At 39.5% G+C, this 19416-nt stretch overlaps 1 protein-coding gene across 2 annotated transcripts in view; it reads right to left on the reverse strand.

The window, feature by feature from the left end:
• LOC138784472 (chloride channel protein D-like) overlaps positions 1–19416 on the reverse strand; it is a 120241-nt gene that overhangs the window by 25309 nt on the left and 75516 nt on the right. For both annotated transcript variants that reach the window (XM_069960050.1, XM_069960052.1), the window contains exons 14-15: positions 16821–16987; positions 12376–12552 (exon numbers count right to left, since the gene is read on the reverse strand). In XM_069960050.1, coding sequence (XP_069816151.1) covers positions 12376–12552; positions 16821–16987 — 344 coding nt within the window. The remainder of the gene's footprint in view (positions 1–12375; positions 12553–16820; positions 16988–19416) is intronic.

A 19416-nucleotide genomic window follows, 5' to 3' on the forward strand; every position in this document is an offset into this window, starting at 1 on the left:
CATCTCTCTTCAGCCCTTAAGCATTTACTAGCTGACCACCAGGTTAAACACAATATGAACCCTGCCTAATGGTAAAAATTCAAGACAGTATTTATTTTATTGACACTGTTTATATACTGACCAAGTTGCTGGTGTAAGGTAATTTTTCAAATCAAGACTCCCAGTGTGTCAGTCATGACAAGTACCTCTCTCCCGCCTGTATGCTTTCTAATTATAAGGTTGCTGATTAACATTGTGTAGCATCACACAGTTTAACTTAGTACAGATTGTAAGTTTTCTAGGAAGCTCCCAAAGATTACAGCCACAGATGAAGTGCCGCTCACTGATTATAATTACATGCTTTATAAAAGCTGTAAATCCCACAATCCCATGCTCTTTACTACTTTCATATTTTGATGACACCTACAGCTCGCCATTCTAAACAAATCAATTTATGGGTGTTCTGCCAATACAGAACTATTATAACTACTAAGATACTTATAAATACAGGGCAGCAGAAAGAAAATTGTGGATGCAATACAGATTTATTTTAAAGGAAAAGTACAGTGTTTTATAAAATCAGGCAGTGGGAAACTGATTACAAGTATGGACTTACCTCACCCCATGCCTGTGGTGAGCGGCAGGACTGGCCTTGGGACCCCCGCTGGGCTGCGGGATATCTGGAGCTGACACATCATGACTCGACTCATGGACTGGTCACTCAGACAGTCAGTGACTGGGGTAGGATGCGGTTCCAGTCACTGATTGGCTGAGCGGCCAGTCCATCAGTCGAGGGTTTTTTGCTTGAGTCGTGACATCATCACAGCTCAGGGGAAAATGCCTTCCAGCGGGGGTCCCAAGGCCGGAGTCGCAGCTCCCCATCGGCAAAGGGAGGGTTACTCCATACTTGTTATCAATTTCCCCCCTGCCTATTCCAGCTGACTGATTTTATAAACTCCTCCTTTAATAAACTACACAGAATATTATTCCCTTACTGGAATATGATGCCTGTGCTTAAGATAAGGAAAAGGCTATGGTACTAATCATTATGCTCGTAATGGGGCTGCTGATGCCCATGAAAACCTAATTAAAGTCTACTTGCACAATTAGTGAAATCTATCGTACCTCACTAACGACCAAGACAAAGATAAGTATATCACATGAATCAACACAATCCACAATTACCAGTGGGCACACAATACATGCAGAAAACAAAGTGTGACAATTTAACAAAATTATTTCTACAATAAGCCCCCAATAAATGTAAGTAAATGAATAAAGGGGTCAGCCACTTTATAATAAAATTGTTGAATAGCAAGATATTCTAGATGTGAGCATGCTTATGATATGCCTGGTTCTCCAGGTAGAATGCCAGGATCACTAGACTTGGACTAAGATCTCCGAGCAAATCTACAGACGCTAAAAGATTTAAACTGGTTGGTGGGCTACAATGGGCATTAAGAAGAACATGCCCACTTTGAGTTTCACCAGTCTATATGTCCCTTATTGTACTCTGGTGTCTCGCTCTGCTAGAAGGGCTGACCGCTAACGTACTGTATATTGTGTCTGTGGAAAGTGGTCCAAGAAAATAATAATTATAACTAAATAAAAATAAACTTGGGGGCATAAATTCTATCATCCTCTGTATCACTGAACAATGAGAACTGCAAGCTATTTCTCTATGGTGTCAGCCACAGTTAACTCAAGACTCTCCTTACTAATGTTATAACAAGAACGCTTAAAGCTTTAGAAAAACATAATTTTTTTAAAATATCTGAATCAAAATGAAATAAGAAACACTCATTCTACCAAATACTGAATAAAAGTTATGCTTTCACATAAATCAATCACATTGGTGGTACAGTCACTTTAAGTGAGTATGGCTTATAGTTTTAAAGCATAACTTAAAAAAAAAAAATAATGTAAATTGCAAACTTGCTTTATATAACATCTACTGTTGATTTAGATTTTGAAAGTTATAACGACAGATACACTTTCAATTGGGTTTCATATCTTGCCTTTAAGCCATACAATCTCTTTAGGTTTTTTGTTTTGTTTTGTTTTTTTGAGCAAAGACAAACACCAATCTGCTAATGCTCAGATTTCCTGCTAAAATTAGCTTAGCGCTATTGATCTATAATATCATGTTAATGTTACCTATGTAATAACAGTGAATCACAGATATACCATGTAGTTGAAACCACCAAAGTGGGCAATTTAATACTGTGCATAAGAAACCAATTTAACTATAAATAATCATTTGCTTGAGCAATAACCCAATTACTGACAATGTGACGTCCGTGGGATCATTACAAGCCAATTCACATAGCACAACCTTTAGAGAACTCTATTTCTAAATCAGTTTCCCTGTGTTAATGAGAGAAAGTAAAGTCATAAAAATAAAAGTGCTATATTCTTCAGATTCACAAGATGCAGCCATCGCTACCCACAGCTCGCAGATTTAATACGTTTGTCTCTTTACTGGGAATAACCTAATAATTATCCCTTTTAGTCTTCTAGAACCGTGTTTAATAGAACGGCATTTACAGTACGTACCTTATTAAAATCTTAGGGAATTTTTATAAGCCTTCAGGGCCCCATGTTTTTTTAGATTGTTTCATGTTGTGTAGCCTTTCTACCAAATATACACACCTGGGTAAATATTCCCCCTTACACACTGAATACAGACCTCCAATACTTGTCTCCTCTACTCCGTGATGGATCACTGAACCAACCATCCAGGGCTGCTTCAGCTCCAATAATGCAGGTTACTATGTGGTAGCCTGTACCAGGTCACCAACATACGGTATGGAATACAATAGAAGCTTTTAGGAAAGGAAGGGAGAAAATGTAAATACTGGGCAAGTGGTTACCAAGGTTTAACAAAAAAATTGCCAAGGGCCAGGATTGGAAGATAAATTCTAAAAAGCTTCATATATCCTGACTCCTCTGCTGCTCCAGAGTCCCCGCCAGAGTATTCCGGGGAAGTCATCGTACACTGTGCAGACTCCTCTGATGGTGGCTTATCTTCCTAAGAACATAGGGATCTGACAGTCTGACAGTAGAAACTCAATGGGGGAGATTTATAAAAGGGTGTAAAATTTAGACTGGTGCAAACTACCCACAGCAACCAATCACAGCTCAGCTTTAGGCAGTGCTGAAAGGAAACAGGAGCTGTGATTGGTTGCTGTGAGCAGTTTGCATCGGTCTAAATTTTACACCCTTTGATAAATCTACCCCAATACGTCCTGAGGCCACCATATATGGTCACTTGAATCTTCAAGTCCAACTGACCCATGTCTAATGTGTATGGCCAGTTTTTGGGGTTTTTTTTTACATTTTATCTAAAATCTCTAAAATAAAAATCAGTAAAGTAATACCTCAAAGATCTTTTCCATCATCAACCCTTAATGTTTTTCCCTTTGACAAAGAACGAGGAGGGAGCAGAAAAAAGAATGGGCCAATAAAGAGAAGGACCATCTACAGCAGCTATTTAATAACACCTGTAGGCTGAATATCCGCCCATCCTTTCTTATGAATATTCATCTGGCACTCTGCAGTGAAGAGAAGTCGGATTACCATCACTGCAGTTTGCCACCTAAATATTGAGAAGGCAGGAAGCTGGTTCAGTGGCTGTAATACCGCACGCTGTGCACCAAATCAACTAATTACCATATTAATAAAACACAGGATTTCAGGAAAACATCACTGAGAATGAAGGTAAGAAAACTACCTTCTTCCTCAGCGTCTTCTTTTCTATGGGAACATAACATCTACAGAGCTAATTTTTTGCTCAGTGAGCTGCAGTTTATATTAGTATTCTGTGCGGGTTGGGACTTTGTGATTCTTTTTATTCTATATTTTTTAGGATGCAAGGTGAACAAAAATAAATAATTCTGGTATTAGGCTTTTTCTTTTATTAGTTTATGGTGTTCACACAGTCCGGCAGAGTAACAAAAAGATAATTTCGGTCTGGGGGTGGGGGAACACAATAAAAAAGGTGTGCGTCCTGCTCCTGGACCACACCAACAGCCTGCATGTCTCCCCCTGCTCCTACATCATGACCCGACTGAGGTATGTCCCGCTTAGCCAGTCAGTGACTGGGGTGGGACACCGCTGCAGTCAGTGATTGACTGAGCATAAATCCCACCCTTCAGTGACATTGTAGCAGGGTCGTGACGTACCTCACAGCTGGGAGAAAATGGCATCCAGCAGGGTATAGGAGCCCAGCGATGGCACAAGGTCTGGTAAGCATATGTTCTTTGTTATGTTCCCCCACCCCCTGCCCAATATCAATTGTCGCTGGGATTCTGCTTTAATAGGTTTCCCAATACAACATGGGGGCCAGTAAAGCCTCCAAAGGACCTGTTTAATTTTACTACAAAAACTACCATAGTTTTGCAATTAGGTGACTTGTGTTAAAAAAAAAATTCTAGGGCCACCCACTAGTATAAACGGATACATGGCCACCACTGTCTCATTTTAGATTAAACAATACACTAAAGTAAAATTTTCTTAGGACAGGTTCCTTATTAAAAAAAAAAAAAAATCCTAATACAGAACTATAGTCCAGACAAGGTTTCCCCCTCTCCCAGTGACGTCTCAAGAATGGTATTTCTGTCAAGACCAGAGGAAACACCAACCTAATAAACTGTCAAAAAATAGAGTATATACAATACTTGATATCAATTGGTGCTAGAATCTCAATATGTTGCAGTATTAACCAGCTTTTAGGTTTCAAGCTGTGTCATATTTTCTAAACTTTAAGCACTTAGATTTACTTTTTGCTTTGTGACATCCCTCTTTACTGCAGAGAAAGCATGTATTACTTAAACAATGTGGTTTGGATCCAGAGTTCTCATGGAACATCATGGAAATGTTTGCTTCAGCAACAGTGTCATTACTTTTAGTAGTACCAGCTGCTCGATAAGCTTGCACGCTTGTGTATAATGACAAGCATTACATGTTTTATGCTCTGTAATACCACATATTGTGGCTTCAGCAAAAGGCTGCTTGTCAACAAGTCAGCCGAGTAAATAAAAGGTAAGCAACAACCGAGTAACCAAACAACTTGCATAAATTAAAATAAGAACAACGTGATCAGAAACAGCAGATGGTGACAACACACTTGATGGTTCTATAACTATTACATGATTTATATACTTAGGGTTAAGAGAACAGAACACAGCACATCTTAGGAAACATTCTGAAGCAGAAATGTATGCACATTTGTGCTGACAGGTAAGTTAATATACCTCAGCAATCTCTGCTTGTTCAGTGTCTGTACAGGGTTCTTATCATTATGTACATATATATTACAACTATGGTCGTAAAGAAAAATGACCAATATAGTGAAATATATATGTATATAGATAGACAAATATTTCACTATATATATCACTATAACAATAAAACCTACCTAATGTTCTATAGAGCCCCCTTACACCACTAAAACAGCTTTGACTTGTTGAAGCATAGAAGAAACAAGACCTTTGAAGGTATCCTCACATACCCACTGTAAGCCCTTTTAGTGGTGGTAGTGGTCAGTGGTCGGCCCACTTGTAAATTTACAGTCCCACTGTGTCTTGCATGTATATAACATACCACCCTACTATTAATACATGAAACTCTAACCGCATCCCTAAGTCAGTACATTTTCCCAGTCTAATATCATGCACTTAATTCAGTGAACCTATAAATATACCGAAAGAAAACATTTACTCAATTAACTGGGATTTACAGTAATTAAAACATTTTTTCATTAACTACATTCTAAACATTTGTATCAGGTTCCATTAGAATATGCAATGCCTCATAGAAGAGACTTTTAGGATTATCTTAATTACTTAATATGATTATATTTGTTCATATTTCTACATTTATAGGGGATTTGTCACTTTATATGAATCTCTTTTAAATTAGCAACTGAGCCAGTTTAGTTTTACTCAATTAAACTCATTATATTTATTCATTGTGGTATTATCCTGCGGCTCTCACTAACGCGCTCTACAGATAAGAACATGTAATGATGCCAGAAAATACTGCAACAAATAAAAGAAACATGCAGAAATGAAGACATAAGAAGATACTGTGCAAGGAGCTGCCAGCTTGAATAGAATTCCTATGGAATGTAGACTAAGAAAGTAAGAGAAGCTAGAATAGATACAATAACACATACCTCTACAGTGATTACCAACTAAAAATGTATATAGAAACTGTATACTATCTGAGGAATCCCTGAACTGTGGTAAAAAATTTTCCTCTGGCAAAGAGGGGAGGGGAGTTCACACAGGCTGTAAGTAGGGAGTAAAGCACACACAGAGCAGTTTGTAGGAAAGGATTACATGGGCTGCGTACAAGCACAGAAAAAAGAGCTTATTTTTCAAATGTACATGTTGTCAACAAGAAAGGGTCACAGAATACAGTTATCAGCCGGAAACTTGTCATTATAACATAATCACACAGAAAAAAACAAGTTTTACAATATACCCTTTATTCAATAGATTACAATTCAAATCCAAAAAGTCATATCAAACAAAAAACCATATCCCACCAACAACAACAAGAAATAGGGAGTAGGATGCCTATAGTACAGGGAAACAATATAAATCAGGGCCCTATGGCCTATTCTCACCCTACTGCACCCAAGATAGACCACGTAATTATAGGTGGGGTGGTCACCCTAATAAGAGCGGTCCCGCTTTGGAACCTAGGCTGATGTGCCGTAGTGCACCCTAAGTTAAGGTGAGCACTTACTAGAAAAGGTCCACTAGGACCTTCCATTACTGCCTATTTTGCTCACCTATATACCCCAGATTCCCATTGAACACAAGAAAAAAGCAACCGCTTAGACTTGTTTCCCCCCTATGATACAAGGTTTATAAGGAGGCCAATGTTAAGTCAAATAGGGCTCTATGGCAGGTCAAGACTCCAGATACTATGCAACAATGCATCTGGTAAAACATAAAATTGCATGGATATTAGAATAACTAAATACAGCTGCAGAGAAAAATAACAAACAAAGCATAAATAGCAGCCACCAACCGATGCTATTTCAGCAGCCACCAATGTTACAAGTAAGCTGTTAGGAGAGAGCTCAAACAAAGTGCTTTGTGCAACAATAGCAGGTAATAACCGAAATAATAATAGCAGCCACTATATATAATTACTCTCCCTTACAGCGTACAACTAGATGTAAATAAATATGTATGTATATACATCCCCACACCATGCATTAAACACCACTATGCTATACTGTAATATCATACACTGCTCATGACCCACAGATAAACAACATAGAAAGCCGCATCAGATGTATACTTATCAGGTAGTTTCGGATGGACGGCAAGTAGATCACATGCTGATATCATGGTTCAACCAACATTGGTTCAAAATATTTTTCCCTATTTTCTCCCTCTGGTATCATTGTAAATGTAATGATCTGAAGAATACAGATAACTTGTCAGCTTTTCTGTATGGTGGGCAGCATAAAAATTTAATTCCTTAAAGGAGAAGCCTGGGGGGGGGTTGTTTTTATTGGGGACGGGGGGTGGGGAAAATAAATAGACACTATGCTTACTGCTCCCATTGCCCGCAATGCACCACGTCACAGAGCTCCCGGACCCCACTAGCTGTGATCTTCTCCCCAGTTCCGGGTACTCCACAACCCTGATCCCACATCATAGACGGATGGGATTTAGCCTGCTCAGCCAATCAGTGACTGCAGTGGTGTCCCTTCCCAGTCAATGACTGGCTGAGTGGGGCATCTGGCAGCTGGGTTGTGAAGTAGGCAGCGGAAGCTCAGAAGACAGCCGGTGGGGTCCAGGAGCGGGATGCGGCTCTGTAAGGGCATCGGGTTTTTATTTTCCCCCCACCCCCTGCCAGTAATCATTTTTTACTTCCCTGCTGGAATTTATTTAAGTCATTCCATATGAAGCAATTCTAACCTGAAAGGTGAACACAATACCGCAAAAATATAAGTTAAAAAAAAATCATTAAAAAAGGAGAAAATATGTGGTCTATGTAAATAGGCAGTTACTCAAACAAATAGTAAACTAAATAAAAGTAATGTTGAGGTTCTTGGTAATAAATTTACTGGTTATAAAATAGGATTTTACATCCCAGGATGCTGCCTTCTTGCCATTCTGTGATATATATTTTCACAAATATATAAAGATGAAAGATTTATTCATCTTTTACATTGCCTCGGTGACTTGTAGTCTAGCCCTGGAGCAATATAATTTGAGGTTTTCAGAAATGAGAAGAAGGTCACAAGTGAATGAAGAAAGAAACAGACAATTTCAAAGCTGGTTGGTGCTCTTGAAAGCTTTACCCTGTGTTTGCTTGGCTGGTCTGCCACACTCTATAGAATAACACTTTGTAAGGGGGTGAACTGTGTTTTCTCCCTTGCAGGAACTGTATCCTTTGTAAATAGTTGTTCATTTAAATGGACATTTTAAAATATTTATTTAGTCTTTGCACTTATTAATTTGTTAAATAGTACCTGTCATTATAAATATATATTGACATGTCATCAGGTATGTCGAAAGTTGTTCATCGCAGTAGGTCCCATAATTATTGACATGTTGTCAGGAATGTGAAGTTATTGATCGCAGCAAGTCTCACAGCTGAGACCCAATGCTGTATGAGTATACAGCCAAAGAAAGTGCTTGGCAGCAGTGTGATCCACCCCCTGGCCACCCTCTAATTCTGACACTTTAGATCCACTATAGTCTATAAGGCTTAACTGTCGAAATTAGCAAGTGGCCCAAGAGTGGATTGCCATCCGCCTTTATCTTTGTATTGCAAAGGGTCTCAGCTGTGAGACTTGCTGCAATCAATAACTTCACATTCCTGATGACATGTCAATAATTATTTATAATAACAGGTACTCTTTAGGGTTCCTTCACACCTACCGAATCCGCTGCGGATTCGCAGCAAGATCTGATTCGGATCCAGTCCCACTTGCAACGGGATTGACATCCTGCTGTGAGTATGTGCGTTAACCCCCTGCAGCCCACAGCCCATCGTCAAGAGCATACATTGCCTGCTCAGCAACGCGGCTGCATGTCAGGCTCCCGGCTCCGGTCCTGTTCAGCCAATCAGCTCGGTACACACACTGGATGGTGTTAAAATACATAGTTTCATTCAAATCATACAGCCATGATTACTGTGTAGGTTGTAGGCTTTTCTAAAAGAGATAGGGTTTTTTAATTTCTTAAAAGGTTTTAATGGTGGGTGAAAGTCAGGATAGTGAGTCCCAGAGTATGGTGGATGCAAATGAGTCAGTTGTGTAAGGAGCAAAAAAGAGGAGAGAACAGATCAAGGTCTTGTCAGCATTGGAGATTGTATAAAAAGAGGTATCGAGAGGTCAGAGATGTATGGAGGGGACAGGTTGCGGACAATCTTGTAGGTCACTGTTAACATAGGTAGCCAGTGAAGGGATTGTCAGACAGCAAAGGCAGTGGCAGAGTAAAGGTTGAGATGGATTACTTGGGTAGCAGTGTTGAGGATGGATTGGAGGAAGGGGTGCAAGAGTGAGATGGAAGGCCACAGAGATGGATTTTGCAGGACATATGATTAGGGCATGTACTAGCATTTTTCCTGATTCAGCCTATGTACTGCAGTACCGGCCGGATAAACTTTCCGGCCACAGCGTTCTGATGCGCATCAGAACCTCCCACAGCACACAATGAAGCAAGCGGCCGGAGCCGCTCGCTTCTTTGTGTGAACTGACACGGTTTCCTACACAGGAAACTGACATGTCAGTTGTTTTGTGCGCCGCATGGGATCCCGGCTGGAGCTTATACGATGTGTATACGCTCCGGCCTGGATCCCATAGAAATGTAGGCAATGTTCCACATTGCATAAAGTACGGCCGTTGTTGCCGATGGCAAAAACGGACGTACTTTTACATAGTGTGAACATAGCCTTAAAGTTTAAGAAAGTTTAGAGTAGGAAGGCAGGAAGTGGTATGCGCTTGAATGTGTGGTTTTAAAGTTTAGGATTAGAGTTGAGCGAAGTCTGAGCATAGGCTGTATCCATTTTTTCCAGGACTAGGGCCACATCCTCATCCAGCTGGATTACCATGCAACAAGAATGCATTAGTGATATAGGTGCAGCACTTGCTTTACATAGAAAATATTAAATATGCTTTCTAATGTCCTCCTGCCTGTTCCCTCTGACCGGAGCCATCTCTAAAGCTTCTAAAACCATCTCAGAAGTGACAGGCTGCTTAGCCAAACACTCACCAAGGGGAAAGTGCCTGAGCGTCCTGTCCTGACTTTAGAGACGGTTGCAGAAGCTTTAGAGGTGGCGGGGAAAAAGGCAGGAGGACACCGGGGAGCATGGACAGGTAAGTATACATCTTTTTTCTTTTCTATATACTTTAATCAGCCCCTGACCTCATATTACACGGATCGTCAGCAGCTGGTGATTTTTTTAACTTGCTGATCGGCTTATCGACTGATCGATGTCTTTATTACACAGGTGATATCTGCCTGATTCTGCCTGATTGGGCAGCTAATTGCCCCATTTAATAGGACCCTAATTCACTAGGGGTTCTGCAATAATTCCTGTGATAAGAGGACAGTAGAGTATAATGAGCAATAATTTAACATATGGAGGGAAGATGTTGACTAAGTAACAAGTGTGATGTCACAGCAACATCAGCCAAATGTCTTTAAGCTTACCACCAAGAATCATATTTGAAAATCTATGCAAAGTGTAAATCACTTAAGTTTCCCATTCTGGAATGACAGATTGATTCACACATGGGGTTTGTTAATACAATGTATACTGTAAGAATCCATCATAATTTGTGTTGTGGCAGGCAGGATTATATGCAAAAAAATATAGACACTAAAAACAGTGGCAGCAGCTGCAAACAGACAAAATACTAGAAGTGAAGAGCTTCTTTATACTAATATTTAACTTGAGCTCAAATTTACCATTTCCTGGTAAATTGACATGATTCCTGGAGTCGTGAACACAGCAGAAGGGGGTCATTTTTACATCTAAATTCAACCAGTCATATCCTGGTTAAATAGCGACTGAAACACTTGAAAATGTTTGTGTGTGTTGTCATCGTGACATCATTGTCGTTATTTAATTAATACTGACGTCAATTGTGAACCAACATCTAAGCATGGTGCTGTCATTCTGGAGAACAGCCAGTATCCACTCAAATCAATGGCTACTCATTGATTTAATATAATGCTTCATTTTTTTATATTGCGGTTGCACTGGCAATAGCAGCTGATCGTGGGAGATCGCAGCAATGAGAACAGCTTTTTCATAGAGAACAATGTAATGTGAATTATTGGGTGGTCCATAACAAAGAAGTAACAACCAATAAATACATTTCTATAGTGTCGGAGTGGAAGGGAACAGTAGAAAATACAGCAGTTGCATTACTTGTAGTTCCATAATTCTTTTTATTCAATTTTATCTGATATATGGTATGACTGAAATGCAACAGTTGCAGCATTTGGTATTATTATTTGTTTATATTTGACATAAAATATGTTATGGGGTTTGTTTGTTTTTTTTCATTTGTTTGTTTTTGTGAACTTTTATAAGTAGAGGGACTTTTTAAACTTTATATATATATATATATATATATATATATATATATATATATATATATATATATATATATAATTTTTATACTTGGGAACAAGTATATGCATTGAATTACTGTGGATAGATTTTTACATTACTTTTTCATTGGCAACCCCATAAACCTATTAAAATAAACTAGTGCTTATTTAAGGATCCTTTTACAAGGCCTGATATTAAAGGGGGGACGGCTGCAAATGAGCACCGATCAGCGAGATTGGACTTTACATTGGTCAATCAACTCCATGTCCAAACCATGTGAACGATTTTTGTATTGTTCGTGCGGCCATCAACATGCATTGTTATTGGCGGCACATTGCCTGTTAAGACAAAGAGATGTACGGCCGATAATTATTATTTTTACAGCTTCATTTGCTTGCTTGTCATCTGGATCCTTTACACTGGCCAATTATTGGCAGAATGAGCATTCCTAGCTATGTTTGTTAGCGATAGATGGCCTGTGTAAAAGGGCATTTAGGTAAGGTTTATCTGCACAATAAGCACATTTAAGTAACTTTAATGTAACTATACAAAAAAGTGCAGGTGGTTATATTTCTGATTGTTGCTGGGCAGCTACCCAAGCTCCTTTAGATGCTGATGATTGTAAGGAAATATACATTGAAATAAATGCATCAGTAGTGTCCTACTTGACCACACAAACCAAGCCACTTTTTTCTCAAGGTTCATAGATGTAAGACCCATTATTTGCTTTCCCATTTTAATTCAAACTTATTAATAACATTTTAAAAAATATTCTAGAAATCACTTAAAGCGTACCTTGAAATTGTTCCCAAAAACACTTTATCCTGGCCTGCTGCAGCGCTGTGGACAACCGGGAAGGCGTTGTAACTGGTGGTAGTAAGCAGCTCAGCCAACGTGAATACACTTTCCCTTAGGTGGACAACTGTACAAGGTTGCATAGCATCTTTAGCCGTGAAGAGTTCCAAGTCTACCCTAAAATTGAAAATAAGAGAGATAATAATGTATGAAACTCCAGGCTGGGCCAATTCAAGATAAAATGTTTTTTTTTTCTAAAAGGGTTGTCTGCTCTGGACACATAAGTAAATCAAAGGATAATAAAGTGGGATTCTGGTGATCTTTTGCAAACTGTGGGGAAGCAAATGTTCAATTTCTCTGTGACACCACCAGGGTAGATGAAGGCCCATAAATTCTTAAAGGGGTACTCCAATGTCAGGTGAAAAAAGAAACACGCTACAGAAGCATATATCATTGTTACCTGTCTGATTAAGTTAAGTAACTACTAGAGATGAGCTTGAACTTGGATAAAGCCCTAAGGCTATGTGAAAAACATGGATATAGTCATTGGCTGTATCCATGTTTTCCAGACAACCTTAGAGCTTTATCCAAGTTCAGCAGCCCCCGCCAATCAAATACCGAACGTTCAGGTTCGGATCGACTCATAACCCAACCTGGTTCGCTCATCTCTAGTAACTACCAAAATTCCACTGGCATTGGGGTCGTAGTTCTGTACTTCCTGGTAGCTCTTCTGTGTTGAGCACAGTACTACAATTGTGAGAATGCATTATTTTCCTTTAGCTTTCCATCACTGTCCTCCCACATTGCGTACTTTCCCCCACAGAACTCCAGCAAGTTCCCCACCCAAAGCTATTGCAGAACATCTTACTGCAGACTATTGCATAATCAGGACTGCTGCATTGACTTTGACTCTGCTCTTTCTAAGGCATCATTCAGTACAAGGCAGTAAGCTGCAAAGATACCTCATTCTCCCTTAATATCCCAATAAAGATAGATAGATAGATAGATAGATAGATAGATAGATAGATAGATAGCAAAATGAGCAGCACAGAAACCTTGTTGTGGTGCCAGCGGATAGTCTTGACCAGAGACTAGGACAATATATGAAGTAAAATTAGATAGATAGATAGATAGATAGATAGGAGATGGATAGATAGATAGATAGATAGATAGATAGATAGATAGAGACAGGAGAGAAGCCGCACTTCCGAATCCAAGCGGCGGGTGCTTGTACAGAGTAAGTCCCTTGGCTAGGGATCCCAATAGCGGAATTTCGTTTTGTAGATAGATAGATAGATAGATAGATAGATAGATAGATCTGTACTTATAACAGGCAGATGGTGCTGTAAGCTGGAGGTCCTCCTGCAACATTAGAGGATGATTGTCCACAGAAAACGGGAGCAGCTAGGAAGCTGTAGACAATACATGTAGGGGTGGATTTATCAAAATGGTGTAAAGTGAAACTGGCTCAGTTGCCCGTAGCAACCAATCAGATTCCACCCTTCATTTTCCAAAGAGTCTTTAGGGAATGAGAAGTGGAATCTAATTGGTTGCTAGGGGCAACTGAGCCAGTTTTACTTTACACCATTTTAAAAAATCTCCCCCGTAGTTCTTTTACTTTCTACTTCCTGTTAGGGGTCAATCACACAAAACCATACTAAACCTGAAGTCATTAGTGATAACGCTATTAGTGAGCTATATATTTTGGGGGTGATAGCTTTATTTAAAGTGTATATATTGTTTGGCTGGCAAGTAAGAAGAGGAAGTGCATGAGTTTTTCAACGTATCCTGCCATGCCGGCCAAATAAGTTGGTACGCTTTAAATTTCTGATATTAGAATACCCCTTTAAGGCCTATCACATGTCCCTAAGCTTGATGGAAAAGGGCACCTGTTTACAGAGCCTATTGCAAGGTTCAAGCATCAGACAGAGCTAGTGCACCCCTTTGCTGCCATCACTCGTCAGCTGCACATCCCCTATTACATTTGGCGATGGGTTGCCAATGAGCAAATATTTTGTGACAGTTCAAAACTACCCGATCAGATGACTGAGCATTTGCTTGTCCTTCAGTTTATTGCCAGCCATATTAAACAGAGTAATGTGGGTGTGTGTAATGAGGCCCATAATTTTGAGTAAAATTCCTTGTCTGTGTTATGGGGGATAGTTAGGATAGTTTCAATAGCAGTTTGACCCATAATAAACATATTTACTGTGGAAAGAACAGGATCAAAATGTATTATCTATCGGATCAGATCAGATTATCAGATCAGACCATTAATAATTATAATAGAGATGAGCGAACCGGGTTCAAGTCCATCCAAACCCGATCATTCGGCATTTTATTAGCGGGGGCTGCTGAACTTGGATAAAGCTCTAAGGTTGTCTGGAAAACATGGATACAGCCAATGACTATATCCATTATTTCCACATAGCCTTAGGGCTTTATCCAACTTCAGCAGCCACCGCTAATCAAATGCCGAACGTTCGGGTTTGGATTGACTCGAACCCGAACCCGGTTCGCTCATCTCTATTAATAATCAAATACAAGCAAACTAAAAGTTCTGCAGTGTTGACTTGTTACACAGCACACGTCTCACCAACCAAACACTAAACATGAATTCTGATGAGTTTTGAATAATTGATCAAACAATGTGTTATGTTCTAGCCACACATTTCTTCTCTGTATATTATCTTTCTAGATTTTGGACAAATATTCTAATAAAAAAATATGCAACACTCTCAAAAACTTCCTTACAGTACATTTGCCGGCCTGGTGTTCATCTAAAGCACTTCTTTTCTTTTCATAATGAACATGCCAAGGCTGTTCATGCTTTATGCAGAAACTTAGTCAATAGGGACAATTTTCAGCCCAAAAGGTTTCTTGCTGAATATGCAAACTAGATGTGCAGTGAGTCTCCAGGAGATAGAAGAGAGGATTACTCATCATGCACATCATTATAGAGCATGATTTTACTTTTACCTCAATGGCTTTGAGATGCCTCAGTACTATTTTTCTCAAAAGCATCTAAGTATAATATGCCTGTAGCCACAAGACAACAGGGTGACTACGTGCATGACATTATTCTTTATATATATATTAATAAATAAAAAAAAGCTAAATATATACAGGGACATGCCTCAAAGCATCCTAAATATATTAGCCCAGCAAATTAGAAAAAAATATATAATAAAATATATTAGACTATTTAGGTACAGTGTTTTTTGGCATATATTTTTCTCTGTTCATAAGTCAAAGCACATTATCCAATCTCATAAAAGGGAATCTGTCAGCGCCTCCTAAGTATAGGGCGCCTCTGCTCTCCGTGGCTCTCCTCTGAAAGAATTGACATGTTAATTCTTTCAGTTTAGAGCTGTGGAGATCAGAGGCACCCTATACTTAATATTGAGGCAGTGAGCCAGGAAGAATTATGAGCATGTGGGGCACGGTGGGGATACCGCTTGGGAATTCTGCCTTTTTTCTGCAGTGTGAATGGGCCCTTATGGAGAGTCAAATAGGAGTTGTGGGTCAGCTTTTGTGCCACGCTCTGGCACACCTCACCTCACCACTCCTTCCTCCTCCCTCTTCTTCATAAATAATCTCTGCTGCCCAGCCTTCTGCTCGATGACACTCTCAACCAGTGTCTCTGAGTGTTTCAGTCATAAACTGCCTACAGAGGACTGTTCTGCAATCAGATAGTCAAATCTCCAAGACTTACGGTGTTGGAACTGTGGTCTAGGGTTAAATCATCTGTCTAGAGACTGAGAACAGTTTTTTTTTCCTGGGGTTCGATTTCCCGTGATGGAAATGAAATAGAGTTTTCTTTCTTTTTCCTCATCACGGTATAAAAAAAACTTAATTTTAAAACTAATTTGGACCTGATTGGAAAACTCTATTGGGAATGATGAGAAAAAAGAGAAAAATAACTTTATTTAATTTCCATCAGGGGAATCAAACCCAGGGGAAAAAAACTGTTGTTGGTCTTTAGATGATTTACCCCTAGACCACAGCTCCAACACAGCTAGGCTCGGAGACTGAACTATATATGATTGCAGATTAGTCTTCTGTAGGCAGTTCAGACTACTCAAAGACACTGGCTAATAGCATGAGCGAGAAGGAAGCCGGGCAGCATAAATTATTCATGAAGAAAAGGGAGGAAGAAGCAGTTGCGCTGCATTCCAGAGTGTGACACAAATGCTGAGCCACATATCTTCTTTGAGTCTTCATTACAGTAGGAGACTGCACATAATCCACTCCCAGGACAAATTAATAAAAGGTAACTGTTCAGAAGGGTACTGCCAAGCACAGCCGTGGCTGGTGTATACACTGGTAATGAAACAATACTTGTCTTCTTTTCTTCATAATGGACCAGATCACCAGATTTAATAGAACCAACACAAATTGGATTATTCCTCACAAATACTGTAAACAAGCAACACTACACTTACTTCTTTTTACCATCGACAACACACGGCTCAGCCTCAAGATGTGGGATTTTTTTAAGTTGCAATAAACAACTGAAGAGAGAGTGGTTGAAGTTATCGGCAACTTTTTTTCCAACCATGACAGCCATCATTATCAGTAGAATAGACTGTACATCATTTGTTAATTCCACCTAGAGGAAAACATAAAGCAGTATAATAATAGTATATAAATTAGTCAGAAAAGAAAATAACATTAACAGGTCCCTGGTGAAAACTTTTGAAGTGTTGCAGGAACATGTCAATAGGTTTGATAGGCTGGGGTCTGGTTCTACAGACTCCACCAATTACTAGACCAAGCCAGGCTGAGCGCTTATTGCCTTATCTCGCTGCTGTCCCTGTCTTACTGGAGGAGATGGGCTTTCTAGACTTACTAAAGGATAAGTCTCCTGCAGTGTCACAGAAAATGCCTTGTCCCAGAAATTGGTGGGGGTCTAAACACCTAACCATGACAGATTAAAGCTTAGTAATTAGTAATGGTGATTTCATTTTCATTGGTAAAACGCCCCCTATGATCCCTTACAAAATCTTTTCTGTAAGTAGAAAAACAGACCATATTTTACAAACCTTTATTTTGTTCCTTGAAACGTTCTCGTGTTTATATGTGCACCAGATACAGTCCAGCAAGTGATTCAGAAAAACACTAAAGCTTCCATTTCTATTTATGTTTCTTAAAGGTTCGGCTCATTTACTTCAATAATACTTTTTGTAAACTACAATCGTGAAGAATGTACTTTTTTGGCATTTTCTCTTGGGAAAGCAAAACAGGGAGTTGATCCAAACATTTACCACTGATTTTATGAAACAGAGACATCTGCCCTCCTTCACAGTAAGTGCTTTTTTGGCTTTGCTTCGCTGAGGAAAAAACCTGATGTGATTCAGCTTTGCACTGGCTAGATGCACACGTAAAGAGTTGCAGTTAACATTTAACCTAAGCGTGGTTTTAGATGAAGTGTGAAAGCATTCATCTCATTGCGGTAAATAGTATTAGCTGTAGCCACACACAGTGCACAGCTTGCCTAGTCTACAAATCTCTAAACAGACATGTAAGCTGCTCTATCCTCTGCATTATATTTATGTATGTTTTTGCTCTTCAATGCACATATGAAAGTGTATGAAAGCTGCTTATATATAAGCATCTTTTTAATTGCCTGCTACTCTGAGCCTGACCGCCCTGTGGTCACCTGCTGGTCTCTGTATACACTGCTGTGCCAATGACGTGAGATATCAACACATATCTACAACCAATCACTGGGCACAGCAGTCTGTTCTGTGCATAGTGACATCAGTAATGTTACCAGTGTCAAAGCTATGAAACTGCAGGTAAAAATGAATAGCATTTGCTGATAAGTACAGAACCTGTACTTTTTGCTTACTAATGACTGGCAATGTGACAGCATGGTTGTCCTATCAGCATGTCATCACTATACCAGTGAAAACAATAAATTGACAGAACAATACCATGGCAACTTATGCCCCTGATGACACTGGTTATTCAGCAGAAACACGTAGGGTAAAAAATATGTTTATTAGTTGACATAAAAGGTACTAGTTACTATGTTTCTATGTTTCTACTAATAAGATTCCCTCCTAAATTAAGACACCCCAACTACTCTCCCAACTAGCCTAAAGTAAGGCATTCCCCCTAAAAATAAGGCACCCCCCCCCCCCCCTGAAAGTAAGATTGCCCATTGCCACCTGCCACCACCCAGGACCTAATGCCCTAGTGGACCTTCACAGCTGGCGCCGCAGGCAGCCTAGTCCATGGGCCCCCATGTCCTCCACACGTCCGCCACACACTGCGACACGCGTCTTGACACCCCGCCACTCATCCCGCCAGCACGTTTTGCTGCTGATGCCCTCTTGTTAGTATTCCGGGGAGGTCCGGGGGGATGTCTTGTTTCTCTCCCCCCCCCGGCCAGAACAGACAGGTCTCAAAACCCAGGACCCACGACAATCAACTGTTCGGCTCCTGCACTACACTGTGAACAGAGTTTATCTCTATTAACCATGTAGACATAGCAAGATGGGTAGCTTGTGTCAGCTGATATTATGACGCTGGTGCATCTAAATTTTTTTAAAAAGTATCCTCAGAGTATCACATGTTCTTGCTCATGTTAATTTAATAGGTTACCTAATTCCCTCCAAAAAGTACTCCTTAAGGTCTAATAGATATTGGCAAGGATAAGATCATTTAAAAAGTAATATTCTTAAAAATATATTTTATAAGTTGTTAATGAGTTTTATTTTACCCCAAATATATAATATTTACCTTATTACAATTTAGTAAAGTGGAGAGGAATAGTTAATTTAGCTGCATTATACGGGTTACGACTAGCGGTAGAAATTGACAAGTATTGACTACCCTGAAAAGAGTTTAGAAGTCAGAGACAAGAAAGCCTGGTACCTTTTCTATAGTGAGTATAGAACAGATCTGAACTTTATAGTGAGAATTTACTATGCAGATTTTCATTAACCACATATTTGTGGCCACTATAAATGCTAAAAAGCTACCGTATAAGAGGCTAAAAATCATATAAACTGCCGTATGAATGAAAAAAAA

This window comes from Dendropsophus ebraccatus, chromosome 2, assembly GCF_027789765.1.
Source record: "Dendropsophus ebraccatus isolate aDenEbr1 chromosome 2, aDenEbr1.pat, whole genome shotgun sequence".
NCBI classification, from domain to species: Eukaryota; Metazoa; Chordata; class Amphibia; order Anura; family Hylidae; genus Dendropsophus; species Dendropsophus ebraccatus.